Source organism: Podarcis cretensis (assembly GCF_951804945.1).
Source record: "Podarcis cretensis genome assembly, chromosome: 3".
NCBI classification, from domain to species: Eukaryota; Metazoa; Chordata; class Lepidosauria; order Squamata; family Lacertidae; genus Podarcis; species Podarcis cretensis.
Window position 1 is genome coordinate 16,191,445 of NC_137172.1, and position 24,033 is coordinate 16,215,477.

A 24,033-nucleotide genomic window follows, 5' to 3' on the forward strand; every position below is an offset into this window, starting at 1 on the left:
ACCACCTCTTATTGCTGAACTAGTGAGAGTGTTGTTTTTAATAAACACTTTTGTGTCTGGTTTGGCCCTTAAAGACAAGTTGGTCCACTTAGCATGTACAGTAATGCTAAAGTACCATGGTTTAGTGCTAAATACATGAACTGGAATGATCCTGAGTGAAGCGTTGCACTCATGTGGTCGCCACTGGTTCATTCTCTTTTCTGCATGGCTAGGAAAAGTATTTTACTAGGATGAAGATTCGCTTTTACAGAATCGTGGCTTATGAATGCAGAGACCTTGGTTTTTAAGAGTCTCTGGACAGTTTCAAAACAAGCTGCTTAAAACTAGGATTGTTAAACTAACCAGAGTTTGTTTTAACAAATTTACTAAAGGTTTTTAAATACGTGATCTCTGGTTCATTCATTACAAGCCATTCTGTAAAAACGAAACTTAAGTTTTGAGGAAGTCCCCCTAGATGAGGGGAGGCTCAACTTCATTGGTCTCATTCCAGCTCATGCGTGTACTTTTACACATGGTATTTTAATGTTCTGTACAAACACAGTTTGTGGTTTAAATCTTACTCTGATGTTGATTCAGTATGACCTATGTGCTGCTGTGCCATAAAGCCTTTAATTCACCTACCTACAGCTTTTGGACTTGCCCATGTACTTTATAGTAATTAGCATTCAGGCCAAATTGTATGTGGAATGTAGATGGAGACTTGGCTTTCAGCTATTCTGCTTGAGGACTGGAGAAGGAACACTTGCTGTCTGAGCATAGTTAGGCATTTTTACTGGTGTGATGCTGGGGAGAGGAGCCTGGTTGGCTAATTAGAGAAATAAGAGCAGAGTGTTAAATATGTTCCCATGTAAAAGTATAATTTTAAATAAAGAGCATGGTGGTATTAGTGGAAACTTAATCAGATACATGTCAAGACTAATACCTGAAATGAGATGAGAGAACCTTGTAGATACACCAAAATAAAATGTATTCAACCCAACCTTCATGTGCAGTACAGTGGTACCGCGGGTTACAGATGCTTCAGGTTACAGATGCTTCAGGTTACAGACTCCACTAACCCAGAAATAGTACCTTGGGTTAAGAACTTTGCTTCAGGATGAGAACAGAAATTGCATGGTGGCGGCAGCAGGAGGCCCCATTAGCTAAAGTGGTACCTCAGGTTAAGAACAGTTTCAGATTAAGAACGGACCTCCAGAATGAATTAAGTTCTTAACCTGAGGTACTACTGTATCAATGTCACTTTGAATCACTGTGTACTACAGCACATAGAAAATAAAGTGTTACTTAGTTTTCCTAGTGCCCCTAACAAAGAGTGTATTTGAAACAGGTTGGGTTGAATCAATTATATTTTTGCCTCATTTCTGTATTATTGCCTTCCCTCTTTTAGCTGTCTGGCTACAGTTTTATGATTATAAAGCATTGGTATTTTTATATCAAACTTCAAAACTGAACAATAAAAAGTTAAAGCACAGCTGTGAAATTCTGAATATTGGAACGTGTCACTTCTGTTTTATAATACCTAAGGTTTGAATTTATGAACACTAACTTTCCAAATTTACTAAATTGTAGCATCATTCACATATGATATGCTTTAGAGGCCTAAAGGAATGGAATCATCCCGCCCACTCAAGCATCTTTTGTCATTCATGTGCACAGGCAGTGTATTTTCCTTGGGCGGGGGGACGACGACGCAGAGGTATGCATACCCCTAAACATTTTGTGAATCTAAGTTTGGCCTCATTGAGGGGCAGTATTTCAATATGAGTAGGAAAATGAGAGTACCCCTAAACATTTTTTTAGGAAGAAAAAGCACTGTGCGCAGATATAGGTAGAAAACACTAGAAACATTTCTTTTTGTCTTGGTATTTATTACCTCTGAGGGTGCGCTGTAGACCTTTGCCGATGCCTAGGTATCCAAACTGACTAAGAATGACAAAGCACCTCTAAGTAATTACTATGCATTAAACTGATAATCCCTTCCTAATATTTACTTGCTAGCTGACTTTAATGAAACTATCCTTGTTCCCACATTGCTTCTTTATAGCCTACAATGGATCCATCTAGGCTGGTTGTTGTTTGTGCAGTCTGCTACAGCAAACTGTACAGTTGGTATAGTCCAGATTATCTTCTCAATGGAGAAACTTTTTAGCGTAGAAATTGTCTCAGTTGATCTGGAAAGAGAATCATCTGGGGTCAAGTGATATTATTATACAGTACTGTTAAAGCCAACAATGTCTTTGCCTAATCATGCCTACATTGGAGACTATCTGGGAGTTCCATGTAAAGCTTTCTACACTTCCCAAAGGAACCATAACAAAACCCATTGTAAGATAAAGTTACAAGTTAAAAGGGGGGGGGGGGAACTTAGCATTATTTCTGAAATATGACAAGGGTAGCAAAAGCGTGCCTGATCAAGGATTATACCAGCTTCCTTAATGCCACCCAAGCTAATTGCAAATCCAGTTTAGAAGTGAATGTGCTTGACACTGGTGCAGAAATAACTTGAATTATCATTCTGGTTAATTGACTGATCAAATATTGGTGGGGTACATATGAACCCTGGTCACACATTCAGGTCAGTGTTGTTTCATAATAGCAAACCAATTTGATTAACTTTGTTTACATAATGCTGATGCTTTAAAATGTGTGACATTTTTTGACAATGAAAATGTTGACAGTTTGTCAATACAGTGGGACCTCTGGTTAAGAACTTAATTCATTCTGAAGGTCCATTCTTAACCTGAAACTGTTCTTAACCTGAGGTACCACTTTAGCTAATGGGACCTCTTGCTGCTTCTGCGCTGCTGCTTCTGCACAATTTCTGTTCTCATCCTGAAGCAAAGTTCTTAACCTGAGGTACTATTTCTGGGTTAGTGGAGTCTGTAACCTGAAATGTCTGTAACCCAAGGTACCACTGTATGCTAGGCATAACTATTAACTATGGTTTAGGGCGGTGGCCAGGAAGCACATAGTTCAATGGCCTGCTTCCTTAACTATGGTTTTTAGGGACTGACCCTTGATTTTGGTTACATATTAAAGCTGAAAAATCATATTTAAAGATCTTATATAGTGGTCTTACATTGGTTTGCCTAGTTAGAATTGCACTGTTATGCTGCTTTTCTAAAATATAAGATGGGATTTTAAATCTTAATTTCATAATGGAATGTCTGCTCCAAATCATTTAATGTATATTTGTGCTGCTAAGAGATTTGTTCATACACTCAGAATCTAGGCTGGCCTTAGGGGTGGTAGAGTAGGCAGCTGTCTCCCATGTTGAAATGAAGGGGACACTGAGCTAAGCTTGGTGTTGCGTGTACCATCTAAAGTGAGCCAGGACAAAATAAACAAAAATGCAGTAGCATACCTTTAACTTTTCTTTCTCAGTTTTTACTTCGTCATTTGTTCTAGATAAAAATCAGCTGAACACAGCTTGATACTGAGGCAATGAAAGGTCAAGTTTCAAAACTGGATAACGTTGTATTTATATTTTGAAAAACAAAAATACAAATAATTTTTCCAGAACCATGTAGCAAAGCATTCTGTGGTAGCAAAGTAGCAAATCTACCCATTGATGCTGATATACCTTCATCAAACCCTTGCTCTAGTGTGACTTCCAGTAGATCAGCGTAGTTTTTTTGCTCTCCATTGTTTAATAATAGCAGTACACACACACACATACACCCGCCACCGCCACTGTGCAAGATTCACCAGCCAAAACTAATGAAACCTAGGAAGGAAAAGGAGTGGATTTTTGTGTGGAAGGACGATGTACTCAATTCAGTTCTGGTACTTTGAACAAATTACATTGTTCGGAATTCTTTAATTCTAACTGTATTTCTTTTACTCTGGGTGTTGGGTATTGGGGTTCTAGTAAAAACCAAAGTTGACCCCACAAGCCTGAAGTCTGGTCACCCTGAATTAGCGAGGTAGCACTAGGGCCCCTTTTATGAACAGTGCTTGGAAAGTCTAGATGCGGTTGGCCACTATCATTGTTTGGTTTTTCTAACCCGCATAAGCCACAAAATTTGTCAACATTACAAAACTAACCATGGGGGGTGGGCACTCCTCACCTATTTATGTGAGGGCAGCGTTGCTCAGAATCTCAGTTTTCTTTCTCTTTGAATGAAGGGGCCGGAAACACAATATGGGGGAGCCAGTGATGCCTAAACCACAAGTGGTCAGCAGCTAAGAACAGTTAATTGCCATTAAGAACATAGGAAGAGCTCTGCTGGAGCAAACCAGAGATCCATGTAGTTCAGTATTCAGTTTTCACAGGCACTAACCAGATGCCTCTGGGAAAACCACAACCTGGGCATGAGTGCAGTAGCATTTTTCTGTTTCTGAATTGCCTGAAGCTGCTAGAAGGAAAGAGTTGGGGAGTAAGTGGGCAACAGATGAGATACTTAAAAAATAATTATTATATTTTATTAAGGTGATTTTAGATAAAAGAAATAAAGTAATACAGGAAAAAAGAAGGAAAAATGAGAGGGAGAAAAACAACAGCAACAAAGATACATATAAAAGCGAAAATATGCAAAAAAAAAGAGAGCAATATACAATATTCCCATACATTCTTGTATAAATTGGTATGGTGTTATTGTCCTAGTGCTTATGTAAATGTTAATATCCTGCTACATTTTGCATAAACTCATTCCAAGTGTTAACGTTTTTATCCATGCAGAATCTATGTCTGTAAGCAGTCTGTTCCTAAATTGTGATTGTTGTCATATCAGTCCATTGATTGAAGAGTATTGTATCTTTATTTTTCCTGTTGCTCAATATCAATCTCTTGGCCACCATTAGGGCCTGGAAAATCCATTTCCGTTATCCCGTTGATAATTTCCATACTGCAGGTTTAAAGTTCAATAAAATATTCTCCACTGAAAGATTTAACTTTTCTGCAGAGTCATAGTTACACTGTCGAACACTTTCTCCCAAAACTTGTTAAGTAAAGAACACTGTACAAACATATGTTTCAGAGGGGCATTGTCCTTGCCACATCTCCAACACTGAGCTATCTTAGCTAATCCTTCCTTATTCAACCATAAATGAGTCCAGTAAACTCTAAATATTATTTTCTGTTGTATTAGTCTTAATTTTAAATCTAGTGACACCTTAGCTATTGAAGCTAATACATTTTCCCACTGTCTGGGGAATATTGAAAGTTCCAATTCTTTATTCCAATCATCTCTTACCGTCTGCATATTGAACTTGTGTATTGTTAATAGATATCTATAAAAAATAATTGCTGGCTTTTTATTTTTGAATGAGTTGTCCAATTGCTCAAATATCTTGGTTATCTTGCAAGCTGAAAGGGCTGATGGCCCAAACACACTTGTTAGGAGATGTTGTAATTGAAGTTACTGCCATTGGGCTGCATCTGATAGATGGTATTTTTGTCTTAAAACAGCAAAAGTATAAAATTCATCTTCCCCATCTATCAGTTGATCTAATGTCAATATACCTGCTTCTATCTAATTTTTCCATATCATCATCTTTTTTGCAATTCTTAGTATGGGGTTTCCTCACAGAGTAAGTTTAGTATGTGAAAATGGATCAGATTTGTTTCTATTAGCCAATATATTCCATGTTCTTCTAAATGATTTAATTGTTTCCAGAGTCACCTGAGATTTCAGATACTTTGATCCTATTATGGTCCAACCAACCAAAGATGCTATGTATTCTAGGGTTGCCCACACTGGAAAATTGGGGCCAGCAGTGGGATCCCAATATTTAGTACTTGACAGTAGGTAAGCATAGTAATATAATTCCAAATTTGGGATTCTGAAGCTGCCTTCTTTAATTTGTAGCTGCATTCTCTGCAAGGATATCGCTGGTGTTGCTGAGCCTCAAAGGCATTTCCTAAACAATGAGTTTATCTTTTGAAAATATGATCCAGATATAGAAACTGGAAGTCCTCTCCGGATATAAATGAGTTTCAAGTGATCGTTGTATGTTCTGTGCTTGGCTGCGTGTGCTGAAGATGAATATCAGTGATAATCCTTGCAGGGTGTAGTTGAAGGAGAAGGGGCTAGAGCAGAGCTTTCCAAACTGTGTGTCGCGACATGCAAGTGTGTCAGCTGCAGTGTGTAAGTGTGTCGCATGAAAGCTCCCTGCGCTCCTCTTGGGGCTGGGAAGGGGTTAATTTAACCTCTGGTTTGCTAGTAAAACTGAATTACTGTGTCATGAAATGATGCATGTCTAAAAAGCGTGTCACCAACATGAAAAGTTTGGAAAGCTCTGGGCTAGAGTTGGGAAGCCACTGCAGCTAGGAGCATGAAACCACAGTCAAAGAGACACAAAGGTTCGCAATGGTAAATGAAACGAGTTTTTCTGCAGCCATTTTTATTTAATATTAAATATATCTATATGATTCATATCAAAGTTCATGATTGGAAGGACTGTTTAATGAAGAACTTGCAGGGAGAGGTAGCTGAAAATGGAATAGGAGCAGTAGACCTCTGATAGTAGATGATGGTAAACTCATACCTTGCTTGTGGGCTTTTCACGTGCTAGGGTGGTTGATATCCCAGATAGTTTGTACTCCTGATGTACAGCAGATAGAGGAAAATAGAAATAGGAAAACTGGATTATGCATGGGATAAAATTTAAAGAAGTCTTTACTGTATTGTGGTTTCTATTATCTGCTTGTTATTGATATCTCATAAAAAATAATCCAATGTGAGAGTGGCTGTAATTCTCCTCCTATGGTTTTCTTTCGCTCTTGGATTGATCATAGAATGTTAATTGTTCATTTCTGAGCTTAGAAAGCCTAGTTCTAAAACAGGATTCAGTGGAATAAAAACACCTATACACTAAGCATTTTATTTTATTTTATTTTATTTGGTACTGGGATAACACATCAGTTCAGATGACATCCTTAAAGTACCAGATCCAGGTGCTCTTGGAGGAAACTGATTTTTTTAGATCCATTTCAGTTGTGGCTTAGGACTGATTTTAGCACAGAAACTGCTTTGGCTGCTGTGTATTATTACCTTTGTCGGGAGAGAGACAGGACAAATGCATCCATGTTAATTCTCCTTGACCTCTCAGCAACTTTTGATGCCATTGAGCACAGATTTTGATTCTGGAGCACTGCTTTGCAGCAGTTCTGGTCTTAGTCTCTGTTCTTGGCAACAAAAGAGCTGGCTTGGTATCTTACTACTAAAAGCTTTTTCTTCCAATTTTTATTTTTATTTTAAAAAGTAGTAATAATAAATAAATAATTTTAAAATTCCCAAAATTTCAACACCTCTTGCAATGGTTTGACCCCTTTCCATTTTAACAGTACAAATTCTACAATTACTTCTGTATCTCATCAAAAGCATTTCTCCTGCATATTCCCTGTCCTACCTTAATTGCACATGTTAACTTATCATTAACACCTATATCCCACACCTCTTTATACCATTCTTCCATTTTATATTCAGCTTGCCCCTTCCACTTCCTAGCTATAATAATTTGTGCTGTTGTCAATAAATTTGTGAGCAAGTCCTTGCTAGCCTGCGAACCTTCCACCCCATCGTAAATTGATAATAATAAGTTTATTATTTATTTCCATGATATTTACTTATGCCCAGGTATGGCAGCAATTTTGTGCCTAGAAATAAACCCTGTTATCTTGTAGGACTTAATATCTGAAGAAATATGCATATCATTAGGGTGTAAATGACCTTAAGGCTGGAGTGTTAGATCTAGGCTTCGAAAACAGGCTTTCAAAGGTAAAATACTATTTTCAACTTTAGCACGTACATACTCATAACTTTAAGACTGTTCATTCATTAGCCTATACTTTATTATTATTTATCAGTGCTGAATTTTGTGACTAATTAAACTATAAGGTTAGCAGAGTTAATAATAAGTATATTCATGGTCTACATATTAATATATAATACAATACACATTCCACCTCAGACAATAATTAAAATATTTTTTACCTGTACCAGCACATTTAACAGTAATTCTAAATATAAAATATTGTTTGAAATAATAGAAAGCCAGGCAAGGGAAGAGGGAGATAAGTTGTGGGAAATCAAAGCACTTATTGATTCTGTAGCATAGACTTCTATTTGCTGATTACCATAAATCTGAGTAAAAATTCCATCCTTGATTTCTGTAACGTTGTGCATACAAAATCTGTTTTTAAATTTCTGTTCTACATATAATTTTTTGTCCCTCTTTGCCTCCATTTTATCACTTTTAACCTTACAGAACCTTGATGCCTTTAAAAGCTATATGATGGGCAGATACCATTCTCATTAATTTGAGTGGGTATACCACTCATAGGGTTAGTTGGGTCTTTCTACTCTAGCAAACAGGGGTATACTTTTACCTCCTCTATCAAGTATATTTTTGCGCTACCATACCCTTGAATCTTGATACCATACCCTTGAATCTTTCAAAGTCCACTGTGTCTATTGCAAGGCAAGAAACATAGATCTTATAAGCCTTTAGGAGCATAATAATATTAATAACATTATTATTATTTAATTGCCTTCCACACATCAAGGAGATGTACAAAATGTAATAAAAACAGTTAAAAATATAAGTGGGAATCCCTATGCAAATTAATTGGAAGTCATCTATACCTATCATGCAACTTTTAAAGGCATCAAACCTCTAAAGGAAAATAGGAAAAAATATTTCATGCATAAAAGAGAAGGGAAGGGTTTTTTAAATTATTTTGAGCTCTGGGATGTACCTTGGGAGCTGCTGACAGTTGGGATGTTGTTGTTGTTTAGTCGTTTAGTCGTGTCCGACTCTTCGTGACCCCATGGACCAGAGAACGCCAGGCACTCCTGTCCTCCACTGCCCCCCGCAGCTTGGTCAGACTCATACTGGTAACCTCGAAAACACTATCCAACCATCTCGTCCTCTGTTGCCCCCTTCTCCTTGTGCCCTCCATCTTTCCCAACATCAGGGTCTTCTCCAGGGAGTCTTCTCTTCTCATGAGGTGGCCAAAGTACTGGAGCCTCAGCTTCACAATCTGTCCTTCCAGTGAGCACTCAGGGCTGATTTCCTTCAGAATGGAGAGGTTTGATCTTCTTGCAGTCCATGGGACTCTCAAGAGCCTCCTCCAGCACCATAATTCAAAAGCATCAATTCTTTGGCGATCAGCCTTCTTTATGGTCCAGCTCTCACTTCCATACATCACTACTGGGAAAACCATAGCTTTAACTATACGGACCTTTGTTGGCAAGGTGATGTCTCTACTTCTCAAGATGCTGTCTAGGCCTGTCATTGCCCTTCTCCCAAGAAGCAGGCGTCTTTTAATTTCGTGGCTGCTGTCACCATCTGCAGTGATCATGGAGCCCAAGAAAGTAAAATCTCTCACTGCCTCCATTTCTTCCCCTTCTATTTGCCAGGAGGTGATGGGACCAGTAGCCATGATCTTCGTTTTTTTGATGTTGAGCTTCAGACCATATTTTGCACTCTCCTCTTTCACCCTCAATAAAAGGTTCTTTAATTCCTCCTCACTTTCTGCCATCAAGGTTGTGTCATCTGCATATTGGGATGAGTAGTGCTAAATAACCAGTGGTCTAAATTGCTAAAAGCCAACTTCATATATCCAGTTCAGGTGTCACTAACATTTTTGGCCCTATGGGCACATTTTGAACTTAAAGAAACTGTCATGGGCATTCCTTCCTCTTCTCAAAAAAAAACAACATTCCCACCTTCAAAACAAAACAAAACACCACAAAACCTTGTAAGACAACAGTGCCCCCCCTATTTCTCCTTCTGCTTATCTGTTAAAAATAACAAGCCATATTCACACAATAGGCAGCTTAGCTTGGCACCCTGGAAAGTAGAGTCGTAGTTCTAGCTACCTTGTCCTCTTTCTGTCCTATTCTAAGAATGCCTCTGAGAAGGAAGCTTGCCTCCCCAAGGTTTTTAGAAATCAGTTAAAATTAAAACTTAGACAGGAGGCCTAGGGGCCTACTACATTGCTTGCTTCTTCCATTTTGATACACTATATCACATATAGCTTAGGTAACAGTAAATCTTACAACATGGAAACCTTGTTTTCTCCTCTTCAAATATATGTTTCTCTTCTTTTGAAAGAGAACCTCATGTACCTAGTGCTTCCAAAACTTCTGTATTCCAGCAGGCATACCCTTAATTTATTGCAAGGTGTCTTCTAGTTGCTGTCCTTAAGGGAGACGGAGGGAGTGAAACAAGACTGGGACCAGAATATTATCCTAAATTTCAATTTGAAGATTAGAAACAATCCTCTGCAATTCTGAGTTGCTCTGCTGGGTCTGTCCCTTAAATCTCTTCTACCTGAGATACATTTATGATACCCATATCCTCTGGATGCATGGATGGAGGTTCCTTAAAACTTCCACCAGGACTTCAGTAACTCACCATGCCATCAGTCCCATGCTGTAGGTTCATTTTCTTGAGATGACTGTTCATCTACATAATGGATATGTAAGCACCACCTGCAGATAGCTTGCATGTTTCCAGCTCTCATAGAGAACACGCCACAAAATCCATTATCGTATAACAGGAATGGGGAACCTGCAGTCCTTCAGAGGTTACTGGGCTCCCAACTCCAGCAGATCCAGCCTGGATGGCCAGTGGGCAGGAATGATGGGAATGTAGTCAAATATCTGGAAGGTAACAGGTTCCTAATCCCCAGTCTTTGGTCAAGCCATACAACCACATCTGTTCAAATGCATCAGACATACTTACAACTTAAGGGTTTGTACAAGCCATTTCTTACACTAAAATTTCTTACACATTTCTTACCTTAGTGTAAGTGAAGCAGCATGTTATCAAAGACAGACTGGTGGTAACAGGTTCCTAATCCCCAGTCTTTGGTCAAGCCATACAACCACATCTGTTCAAATGCATCAGACATACTTACAACTTAAGGGTTTGTACAAGCCATTTCTTACACTAAAATTTCTTACACATTTCTTACCTTAGTGTAAGTGAAGCAGCATGTTATCAAAGACAGACTGGTGCTCAGAAGTAATCTGTTATGGAACAGACCAGAGTTGCAGTTGATGTTGCCTATAGCTCCTAGCGAAAACCACTCATACATATTCTCAGTCATCTACAGCCCATCATGTACAATGACAATTCCTTCTTATGGGCCTTGCTTACGTAGAAGACATCCCCTCCAAATATAAAATAGCAGCAACACTGGGTCATGGTTTAAAGTCACAAACCCAGGAACACAACCTGCAGCACACCGACATGTAACCCACATGTAACACAGAACATGTAAAAGACAGCTAGTCATCTCATGGTAACTGGACGAATATTAGTATGTATATTAGATAACAAGCTAAGACCTCTGTGGTATTCAGAGGAAAATAATAAAGAATGATATCCCTCCATCCCTCAATGCATACTTATAAGGAGTGCTGATAACCAGGTAATGATAACTGTTCTAAACACAAAGTGTGCATAAATTTTAATTCTGTTTAAAAGAAAATGAATGATAGTGAACATGCATTTTTTTAAAAAAAGATTTAAACCAACATACCGTATTTTTCCTTCTATAACATGCAGATTTTTTCTCCTAAAAAGGAAGGGGAAATGTCTGTGCGTGTTATTGAGCGAATGTGTGGTCCCTGGAGCCAAATAGTGCAGGGGGGGGGGGGCCAAAAAAAAGCAGGCAAAAATCAAACCGCGCGTCTCCTAGAAGGGAAACTTGAAAAGAGGAAGCGGCTGCTTTCCAGCATTCTGCCTCAGGGTCTTACTGCCCACCCACCTCTGTTTCCTTGCTGTGTTTGCTCAAACGGAACAAAGAGCAGGGAAAGCCCCTCCCCTCCAGGCAAGCAGAGGGGAAAGCTGAAAACATGCAGGAGGGAAGAGAGAGAGAGAGCGCGCGAGCTGGCTGGCTTGGGTGGGTAGGTGAGGGAAAACTTTTGCCTTCCTTTCCTCCCTACCCCTCTCCTGCATTCTTAGCCAGCTGCTTCTCTGCACACCCCTCTCCTGCTCCTTGTCCCTTCTGTGTTTTTCCTTCCCTCCCCACTTAAAATGTGGTTAAAAAGCATGGATCCACATGGATCCTCAGGATCTTTGCATTGGGTCAGCCCAAATTCACCAGCAGAGCACATAGCATGTCCATGGCTACAGCCTGCCCCCAAAAAATCACGCACCCACTGTTGCCTGGGGCTGCAATGGTGCAAAAACGTGTTTACAAAGCATGTATCCACAGGGATTCTCAGGATTTTTGCATTGGGTCACCCCAAATTCACCATCAGATCACATGTCTGTGGCCACAGCATGAAGCACAAAAATGATACATCCACTGTTTCATTCAGAATGTTTTTTCCCTTGTTTTCCTCCTCTAAAAACGATGTGCGTGTTATGGTCAGGTGCGTGTTATAGAGCGAAAAATACGGTACTTAAACACTCTTAAAACTGAATCCAATACTCTTATCAACAGCACCGTTGAAGGCTTCTAACCTGGCAACTTTGTGCTATCTGCAGGGTTAAAAATCACAAATCTGTTAGGTCATGTGTGCCTATAATATGAAAATACTAATTTTTGAAAACATACATAGTCATTAAGGCGCCTGGTTAATCAAAAGGCTTATCAGCACAAAATTATTTGACTGTGGGCGAGGGATATGAAGACAGAAGGATACGTTTGGCAGACAACTTGGGATTCCCCGTCACCTGGTTACCTCCAGTGTAGCAGAACATTTTCAGTAGGGAACTGTAGAGGTAGTATTAGCTGCTTCTCCTGCCTTTTGGTTTTCTTCCTAAACCCTTTCTCTGCAGCTAATAGGTGAAAGGTGCCAAATGAGAGATTTCAAAGGGAAAATACCAATGAGAGATACATCCTTGCAAATGTATTCCAGCCTCTGCTTTTCATGTTACAGGCAACCCCGCAGGATTGGGAATCCTGTGTTCAGTTGGTCCCCTGGTTCTAGTCTAGACATAGTGCCTGTCTTCTTCCAAATACTTGCCTCTCGTTTACAGCAGATTTTAAATGCGAACTCTGGCTAGCCTGTGTTTCATGTTATGCCTCTGCTGAATCTGGAAAAACTTAACAGAGAAGAATCCTCTCTCTCTCCACTCTTCCCATTCCACCAAAGTATTTTCTGGCTTTGTACAATGGCCAGTTCTGGATGATGTAATGGAAGTTTATTATAGCATACACAGATATGTGAATGCCCTATTTCTCCCCCAGGCTAACTTGTGAGAAAGAACTTTAAAAATAGCAGGGAAAATGGGCAATTATGAGGGAAAGTGACAGACCTCTTAATAAATATATTCTCTTTCAAATGATGTGAAATGCTTCATTTTAAAAATAAACAGTGTTTTAAAATAATATTCTTAATGCCAATTCACAAAGATTCAAAGGTAGTAATTTTAGTGATGATAGCATTGCTACTACATTTAGCTAGTTACTGCTAAAGACGACCCGCTCTTAGGGCTTGATGGTAGAAAAGTATTTCCAAATGTTGCAGATTTCAGAACATCTTCATGCGTTATCTGGGAGTATGCCAAGCATATTTATCCTCCAGTGCGGTGACAAGCCCACCAAATCCTTGCTTCTCATTTGCCCTGGATTCCTCTGTTGTCTTTGCTAAATAAAATAAATTTGATGAATGCTTGAAAATACATACAATTAAGAAGCTTTTTATAGTTTACTTAAACCTTCTATTTTATGAAGTCCATGATTTTGAGCTTCAAAGTTCAGAATTAGAAGCTTGGCTCTTTTCAGCACTGGTTCTTGTTAAGAGAAATAGATAAACATGAGTTCAGGATAGCAGAGATATTTTCCCACTGCTATTTTCCTGGAGTGGAGAGTGCTGGAAATGTTGATTGTGTGCTTTCCTGGACTGTTACCTTCTGTACATTAGTGTAATGTTCAGGCCCCTTCTCAAAGGACTTATTCACAATATGCTGGAGTTCTTATATGTACTTATGAAATGCATTATATTTACATAATATATCTAATGCAAAATATGAATGCAGATAACATATGTCTGGAAAATTAAATCACTACTTGGGCATTGAGATTGGCTGTTGTTCTGCCATGCACTTAGTGAGACACATGCATTTGCTGCTAAGTAAATGTATGTGGGAGATTGAACAAAGGTGTAGAGCTTGATAATTGATAACCTAGATGATTTAATAGGCCATGCAGAACAGGTATAACTACTGAGAAGTAATATATTGTTCAGTCATTTAAGATGCATAAATGACTGTTAAAGCTTCATTAGGTATTAATTTTATTATGATTAGCTTGCTGCACAAATAGATTCATAGTTTTTATGATTTTAAGAAAAGAGTACACATATGAAACTTGTACTCGAAAGAATAGGTACTGAAATTCAATATAGAAAGACTGTTAGATAAAGATTTCAGTTAGGAAGCTTGCTAATTTTAAGTCAAATGCTATGTTGTTTTTTTCAGAGATTTGTACCTATTCTAGAGCTATTGATCTTTAGTATAGCAACTAACTGTAGATACCTTTATCTTACCGTCAAGAAAAGTTAATTGTTTCCCTCATTTTCATTCTTTTCTTGGGAGAAGGTATGTTGTGCAAATAGCTAGAAGGCCAATTATCTTTAAATTAATCTTATTTAATTTTAAGGCAGAAGCAGTAAATTGTAGTATGTTCCCCACAAATGTCGAAAGACACCAGGGACTTGTAGCACATGTGGATGTGAGCAATAAAGATTTGTGCTCCTGCATGCTTGCCAGCTCAGTAGTGGAGGGGTCAGCAACTTTTTGGGGCCCGTAGGAACACTTGAAATTTGGGGGGGAGGTCTGTGGGCATTGTCCTCTGTTTGCTTCCCCGCCCCGCCTCATTAATCTCTCTCCCACCCAACAAAGAGCCCTCTCTCACACACATACATCCTTCACTTTTCTAAGAAGTCTAGGTAAAGTTCTAATCCAGTAGAATTAAAATGGATTATTTGAATTAGCATGACTTTACATGGGGTTCCCAAAAAAACCCATCAGTTTAAAACTTACAGTGGCGGACGGCACAGTAAAAAAATCACAACCCTAGATTTCAGTTCTTGCCAGTAATACAAAAATGTTGTCCTGGCACACACATCTTCATGGATTTGCATAATTTCTACATAGAATGACGACAAAACCACTGACAATTCACAGAACACATCATGGACACCAAGATTACCCATAATTTTATGGTGATAAAAACTTGAAAGATCCATAAATATCCTTCCTTCATCCATGCTTTTGTTCCATAGCAACTGTGGAATGTACCAGATCATGATTTTATGGTCAATTCAGTGGACTTAGGTGGGAACTGTGATTTGATGGTGTTCATAGGGTGGGGATTCTGTGAATAAATAATTCAGTTTCAAGACAATCCACTTGGAACTGGATCCAACTGTGTGTGCACCTACCTTCTCTTTCACATTCCATTATCCCTCTCCATTTCACTGATCCTGTTCCATCCTAATTTCTCCCTCTTAGCCAATCTGTTTTCCTCCTTCCATATCACCCCCCTTTTCCTTCTACTTTCTTAGTTGCTCTTTCTTTTTAGCTGCTGATCTGAATTCTGAAAAGGACATAGATCTGGATGAAGTGCAGGAGAGTTATCAGTGCTCCAGCTTACTCCTTCATTACTATGTTCTTTTCAAACAGTAGCTATCTTCATCACCTTCTTCACAGAGAAGGGGAAACTGAGACGGTGGGAGCTTAGAGGATTCAGAAACACCAGGGGAAGTCCTCATGGGTGCCATGGCAGCTGCAGGTGCCATGTTGGCAACACATACTGTGTACAATATATTAGAGTGGCTCTATCTTGTCGCTATTCTTGACTTTTGCTGCACTTGCTGCAAAATATTGCTGTCAGTATTTTAAAGACACCATGGGGGAAGGTTTGTGTTTTTATGTTGCACAATTACCTTGAGTTTGATGGAAAAGGCAAGTCTAGTATGTAGTACTTATAAATTCTGGAGATTGTTTTTTCCCACTAAATGATCTTCATTGTATTTATGAGAACCATTTCACAGTTAATGTGTAAAGCATACTTACATAAGAATTTGGGAAAACTTAAAATGATCCTGACAACAAAATAATATATAGCAATGTAATTATATAGCATATTTCACCAAGATGTATATAAAGTTTTCACTGTGCCTTTTTGGCTTGATGTGACTTGAATGAAATTGTGTGTGTGTCAGTTGCAATCTTGTAACAGTTTTATCTTTTTTTGTTTCTTGATAGATGATGATGTACCTGCAGATATGGTTGCAGAAGAATCTGGTCCTGGTGCACAAAATAGTCCATACCAACTTCGCAGAAAAACTCTTTTACCTAAAAGAACAGCTTGCCCTACAAAGAGCAGTATGGAGGTACCTATTTAAAAATTAACAATCATGCTTTCCCTTCTGAAGTAATTGCCTAGCACAACAGGCACAATACAGTTCATGGGGAGAAGGCCAGTGGTGGCCGTGGAGGATTCTTTATGTGGGGTTAGCACAAGCGGAAAGGAGTAAGGATTGACCATGTGCAATATGCATTAGAAGAACTTTGTGTAATCTAATTTTACTTTTCTAAAACTTTTCAGGGTGCCTCTACTTCAGCTACAGAGAACTTTGGTCATCGAGCAAAACGTGCTAGAGTATCTGGAAAATCACAGGATTTGTCAGGTAATGTCTTTTTTTGTTTGAGGGAGAGGGCAAAGAAAGTCTCCCAACTTTCTATTTTAATTTTAATTGAACAGTTTTTCACTTAAGAAAGTAATTGGGATGGTAATGGTAATCTTATTTCCTTGTCTACTGTCATTTGACTTTCATAAGTGAATTTTATGGTCTCAAAAAGATTTTTATCAGAACTGGTTTCATTGAAGAATACGTCATGTTGTTGTGCTACTTGAGGAGGCAGTGGGTGTACAGATGTATGTACAGGCTTATTTCCATTTCACCTTGCAGAAGAGGAGAGGGGTTTTGTTATGTGGGAATAGATAAGGATTGGGAGAACCATGTATGCCACCTTGAGCGCCTCAGAGAAAAAGGTGGACGATAAATGAAATGAATGAATGAATGAAATATACAAGATGTGTGTTATGACCATTATATCTTGTTCCTTAAAGACAATGATGATGTTGATGATGATAATAATAATAATAATAATAATAATAATAAATTATTTTATTATTTATACCCCACCCATCTGACTGAGCTTTCCAGCTCCTCCATCTTTGCTCAGACATTCTGTCATTATTTTACATGGTGTCCCTCTGCAAGTGTTTCTGGCATGTGTGATTTTACCTGTGGTCCTTTGATCAGTTACTGTATTCCACTGCACCTTCACAAATAACTTTGTCCCTGTTTGGATTATCAGAAACATTTTGGATTATGCTAAGAGGTTTGATGATATTTAATTGCTTTAGTTGTCTCTAACAGGGAGTGTAACAGCAAACCTTTATAAACTATAGGATCTCAGGCTCACTAGCCTTATTTGATCTGGCAGGGGTCCTGATTTGACCTGCAAGACAGTTTTTCCCAAGCCATGTCCATCTGCCCACAGTTGGCCTTAGTTTTGGAAGGGAAACTACATAGCTTGATTCTGTATGTAACTCAGGGTTAGGAAAGAGGCCTGAGTTCAGGCGGCTGTCACACTAAAATAAATGTGAACTGTGCTGTTTGACACTGCAGGTTGTCAGGGAACTCCTTTGTGAGGAAAATCCTTACACATGGAAAACTAGTGTGTTGAGGTGAAATGTTTTAGTCCGGCCACTGCCTTCACATACTTACTTTTGACTTGTAGTGAGTGAGTTGATTTATGTAGGAGGGTGACCAAACATGATACTCCCTCTACAATCTGAGGTGGTAATAATTTTTATTTATTTGAAAGCATTTATAAACCGCTTAATATTTAAAAATCTGCAAGCTGTGTACAGTATTTTTTTAAAAAAATAAAATAAAACACAACCTGGTGCTGTGGGTTAAACCACAGAGCCTAGGACTTGCTGATCAGAAGGTTGGTGGTTCGAATCCCTGCGACGGGGTGAGCTCTCATTGCTCAGTTCCTGCTCCTGCCAACCTAGCAGTTCGAAAGCACGTCAAAGTGCAAGTAGATAAATAGGTACCGCTCCAGTGGGAAGGTAAACGGCGTTTCCATGCGCTGCTCTGGTTCGCCAGAAGCGGCTTAGTCATGCTCACCACATGACCCGGAAGCTGTACGCCGGTTTCCTCGGCCAATAAAGCGAGATGAGCGCTGCAACCCCAGAGTCGGCCACGACTGGACCTAATGGTCAGGGGCCCCTTTACCTTTAAAACCAATAAAACAGCAGCATAAAGGCATATAAAAACAAATATAACAGGGATTCAGGGGATTCTGGCATATAAAACAGGACCTGGCCTTGCTGGTCAGTGAAAGCCTCTGGAACGGATAAATCTTGCAGAACATCTAAAGCAACGTTTGAAACTCCCTTTGTTCTAGGCACGTTTTGTGACAGGAAATTTCGTTAGTGCTAGCAGTTTCTGAGCGCAGTACTGCACCTAAGATTTAAGATTAAAACTGGCACTGAGGGTGTGGGAGGAGAAATTCCTTCCCACTAGAGTTCCAAGAGATCGCTGCAGCATCCGGCAAGCTATTAGGTGCTGCCTCTCAGCTGGCCTTGCAGAAAGGCAGCGTTTCCCTCAGATTGGCTGCCCTTAGGCTAGTAATACAGCTAGCTACCTTTTCCCTCCATCCTGTTCCCATCATCATCTCATCCACTGAAAACGGACAGGGAGCAAAGTTCACACTGCCTTGGCTGGCTCTTTCCTCAAGTGAGTTGTGAAACACTCCCTCCCATCCCTGTCAGTCCTCCTTGAAACTGCTGGAGGAACGGGCTTGTCTGCTCCTGGAGCAAATTATGAAAATGTCAGGGACACTCTGCAAAGGCGGGGGGTATCCGGAGAGGAGAGGGAGAGGAGAGGAGAAGAAAAAGAAAAAGAGGAGAAATCTGATGACTGCTTGCAGAGAAAGAGAGCGTACAGTGTGATAGCCTGTTGGTTTTTGCGTTTCTCTCTCATCTTCAGTGCAGAAGAGGAGGCTCCACTAAGGGGCTGGGTAAGGAGAGTTTAAACCTTGGGTGGAATTTCACACATGTGGGATATGGAAGGAAAACTTCCCATCCAGAGTCCATTTGAAAACTGCTGAGCCTCTTGGTGGACCACTTAATGATTTTTCTGTCTGTTTAGCAACTGTAATGCACTGTGCTTTACAATGTTAAGGAATTCAATCTGTTATTCAATATATAAGCACAAAAGAAGCTATTTGGGCATCGTTTAGGAAAAAAATGGTTGCTTTCAACCCTGATCTGGATCTGTCTGTTACTTGGAATTAAATCCTAACCAAGTTCAATGGGGTTTCTGCATGGATTGGGGACCTGAAAACGTTCTTTGTATTCTTTTAAACTCTACATGTTTTATTTAGGTTTTAGTTGTCTTGTTTAATGTATGATGTGCTTTTAATTTGAAATATACTAGCCAGTTACTTATGATTGTTTAAGTAGTGCTTGTTAAAGTGTTAACTATCTCAGACTCTCACAGTGATGCGTAAAAGCAAAACAAATTTTGCTTCGGTGGCCTTCAATGATCCCACTCCAAAATTTGTTTGTGAACTGGACACTCGAAGTATCTCTGCCATCAGTTGTATAGGCCTGTAATACGTGTTAATTGTGGTGCCAAAAAGATATATTTATATGAAGGGAAGGGGTATGGGGCGAATCCAGGGCTTGTCTGCTGAGTGGAAGGAAAGGAGGACTTTTTTCTGTTTCCCCACTTCCAGCCACTCTCTGAAGATTGGAGAAGAGACTCTCTTAAGAATATTGGGGGGGGGGGGGTCTAAGGTGCCATTTAGCTTCTAGCTTTCATATCTCAGTTTCTAACACTGATCTGATGGTTGCTGCTGCAAGTATAGCAGAGGGACACAGAGATAGTCTTTTCCTACACGTGTGAATTAGTTAATGTTCAGCTAAAATAAATGGCATTTGAAAAATTAAGTAGAATTCTACAGTGGAGGTAAATTATTAAAAGTTGTATCTCAGTCACACTCCTGTAATGAGTACTTCTATGAATAACCAAATTCTTGCCATATTTGTGATTTTCTTTCCCACCCTCAGAAGTACTTAATATTGTGTATTCCTGACAGCCATGCCAAGAATTCCCTGAAAGCATATTGCTAACTAGGATGGTGATGATTAGAATTTGCAATCCTCCTGCATAGCATATTCTTTTCATTAAATAATAGGAACAATAGGTCCTACTTGTATCTATATAATTTCTTTTAAACTCAGTTGAGTTTATGTGTAAATATATGTAGTTAGAAAAAAGTGATGTTCTTCATAAGGAACAGTTCTTTAGTCTATCCTTCAAGCTGTAGAACCCGTCTACCTTCAGTTGCTATGGAGACAGGAAACATCCCACTGTGAAGGCTAACATGTATTCTTTTTTTAAAAAAAGAGGGAGAGATCACAGTTGAGAGACTTCATGCTAGACTTCAGGGAGTAGCTAGAGCAGGCTTCCTCAAACTTGGTCATCCAGATGTTTTGAGACTACAGTTCCCATCATCCCTGACCACTAGCTAGGGATCATGGGAGTTGTAGGCCAAAAACATCTGGAGGGCCACGTTTGAGGAAACGTAAGCTAGAGTGTAAGGCCAAAATACACAATACTACCCTTTCATTTCCATTCTGCATCTTAGTAGTTTCTGAATCTTTTGCACATACATATTGAAAATTGAATAGGCAAAATGGCCAGATTTGACCCATGCTAAGTTTTTTACATTTATCTTGGCTCACTAAATATCAGCCTAGACATCACAGCATACCCTCATTGCTTTTTAGCCCAGTCTCTTGACCTGTTTGCAGATGTTGAGAAGGAGTGAACTGAGGGGTAGAAAAGCTAACATGAATTCTAATTTGCATCTGTAATTGTACTCGGCACAGTGTACATAAAGTTAAATCAGTTTTGTTGTTTTACTGGGAAAATGTTAATCCAAAGTCAGGAAATGAAGCTCTCCTTAAAATAAAGTGTGAACTTCACCCCCAAAGGTACATTCTCCCATTGCTTCCCAAGATGGACGGATGCCAAACAGGGGCATCCAATGAAGCTGAGCATTGGAGGGTTTAGGACAGACAAAAAACTTTTCCGCACAGCCCATAGTTAAACTGTGGAATTCACTTAACACAGGAAGCATTGATGGCAGCTAACTAGGATGGCTTTAAAAGAGGATTCAATATTTGTGGAGGAGAGGGCTATTGGTGGCTCCTAGCCACTGATACCATTTCCTGGAAACTGCAGGAGGGGAGAGTGCTTTTGTGCTCAGGTCCTGCTAGGCAGTTTCCCATAGCCATATGATTGACCACTGTGAGAACAGGATGCTGTACCACTGACCTGATCCAGCAGACTCTTCTTAAATTTTCATGTTCATCCTGCTTCTTACTTTTGCCTCTTGCGGCAGCAGTGTTCCACTGACATAAGTATAGACAATGACCGGTTTGCATGGGAGTTATGTTTCTGATCCCCACATGCGTTGGCTGAGTGCACACAAGCCTGCTCCTTCCCTCTTCTGCCCCCTTTGCCAGCCACTTCCAGGTCGTTGTGATACATGATGTAGCGGTCACGTGTCAATCAGACACGTATCATTCATTGCCTGTATATGTTAGTATAGCATTCTGCAGTAGTATCTCCATACAAGTGTAAATCTACTACGGCAGTGATAGGTTCTGGCATATCCTTATCCAGTTGTAGTAACGAGAGGATAGAAATGTGCTGCTAAACTTTTATTGATTGATTTACCAAACTGATTAAAGCTTGCAAACCTAACTTTCTATAGAAAATGAAATGTGTATATTTAAATGGAAAACTTGAATAACATTGATTTTTGTCAAACTTCTGCCTAAGTAAATCTGTTTCAGGTAATTCACTTGATTTTTGAGAGACAGAAAGTCCATGATCTATTTTGGTGGAAATACCCCAGACAAGTTGTGAACATCAGTCATGTTATTCATGTTTTATATTTAATAGCAGCACCTGCAGAACAATATCTTCAAGAGAAGTTGCCCGATGAAGTGGTTCTGAAAATCTTCTCATACTTGCTGGAGCAAGATCTTTGTAGAGCAGCTTGTGTATGTAAGCGCTTCAGTGAGCTGGCTAATGATCCAATTTTGTGGTAAGTGAAAAGGTATTTTTGATTATCCTGAAGTATGTTATACATGCCATACACAATAGAAAAAATGAATTCATGAATATGTTTTCTAATTATTTTGAACGAAAGCAGGTACTTGAATTACATTTCTGTTGCGCTCACCTGAAGTTGCACTATTATTTTTCTGCAGCTCGTGCCTCCTGTTTGGATTCTGGTTATATAGGGTTCTTCTTGCAATCTGCCATCTTACAAAAAAATTTGTTTATTTAGAATACTTTACATCCTACATTAAAGTCTGAAGAGGTTCTCAAAGCATCTTACAAAAGATGTAATAAAAGTTACAGTTGAAGCCTGGCATCAGGAACAGAAATAGCGTGGTGTCCCTCTGGTGCCTTGATTATAAAGGTGATATTCCCTGCCCCTGTCCTTGGTCAGCCTTGGTCTTGCCCTTCACCCTTTGAAGATGAGCAGGTAAAATTCACTCAGCCCATGATGGAGGCAAGTCTTCTCTTGCTTGCAGGTGGCACAATTGATTTGTGCCTGCATAATTGTTGAAATACACTTAAAAATATGCAGATGTTGTTTGCCATATGTTCCCATTCACAAAGTGGATTTTTGCTTGTTTGTTTTGCTTGGCTCAGGTTTTTCAGTACCCCCAATTATGCTCCAAGCCTTGTAAATAATACCAGCCATATATATGCTTTACGTTTCTTACTGCTACCATGCAACTCCTTGCCAACTTCCCTCTAAAATCTCTAGAATCAGGCATGTTTGTTCAAGTAAATTTAAAATACATCAATCTCTTTAACACTTGGATTTTACTGATGGAGACGGGTTGATGAATAGAAAAGTCTAAAAATGGGACACCTCCCACCTAACAGTCAAAGCCTGCTTATCTCATCAAAGAAACACTTGCCTTAGGATTTACACCCTCCAATTTATGAATGGTTCGAGGTAACTAAGAATTGAATAAAGCAGCATCATAATAACAGCAACAGGGAGGATAAAGATAAAATTAACAAACCAGGGGCCATTAAAAGAAAACACAAAAATGGTGAGCAGATTAAAACATAGATCAGAAGCCTCTAAAAGCCTGGGGTAATAAGACAGATTTCACCTTGTACCTAAAATGGTAACAAAGGTACCAGTCTTACAAGCTTAAGGAATTCCAGCACATAGCAAGCCAGGCCACATGTGGGATAGAATGCCAAGGTGTGCAGTTGGGGCTGCTGTTCAGACCTTGATTGCGGGAGGCTGGCAGTTTCCAAATAGCAGCTAAGGAGCATGCCTAGGCATTTATTCTTGCAGAATGCACTCCTTCATATACCATTATATGTGTGCTTAATATATGGGAGGGATGGGGAACTTATGGCACTCCAGATGTTGTTGGACTATAGCTCCCATCTTCCTTAACCATGGACCATGTTGGCTGAAGCTGATGGGAGTTGGAGTCAAACTATATCTGGAGGGCAGCTGATTCCCCATCCCTAGTACATGGCTTGGTCAAGTATCTCTGGATACAGTTAAGGATGCCAGATGGAGCACATTGTTCCTTTTTATATAAGGATGTTGTTATTCCTGTTAAAAAGTCGCAAAGAGTGAGAAATGGTGCTAAATTTGACGCTGTTCAGCAAAATCCTTCTATGCTGTTAAGCGCATGTTTAAAACTTTGCCTCACACCTAGACACTTACCCAAATAACAGTGCACATCTGGAAACATTGTTACTCTTAATTACTATGTTTTTATCTTAAGTGATAATTCCCAAACTTGTTTAAAATAGGCAGCTCTCTTGCTTGTCTGCTGTGTTCAATGGGAAATAGACAGTTAGCAACAGCATGAACATTGCTGAAAGTACCACTTTCAAGTTTCCAAATTTTTTAATGTAATTTTTGATCCATCCGGTTTATACCTTTGTTCTGTTAAAGTCTATTCACACT

The 24,033-nt window shown here is 39.3% G+C and overlaps 1 protein-coding gene across 2 annotated transcripts in view; it reads left to right on the top strand.

Annotated features, from left to right (window-relative positions):
* FBXO11 (F-box protein 11) overlaps positions 1-24,033 on the top strand; it is a 68,440-nt gene that overhangs the window by 23,248 nt on the left and 21,159 nt on the right. Inside the window, exons 2-4 of one of the 2 annotated variants that reach the window (XM_079968575.1) lie at positions 16,180-16,307; positions 16,523-16,604; positions 21,978-22,119. In XM_079968575.1, coding sequence (XP_079824701.1) covers positions 16,180-16,307; positions 16,523-16,604; positions 21,978-22,119 — 352 coding nt within the window. Of the gene's footprint in view, positions 1-16,179; positions 16,308-16,522; positions 16,605-21,974; positions 22,120-24,033 lie in introns of both variants that reach the window. The other variant, XM_079968574.1, reaches the window with a different exon arrangement.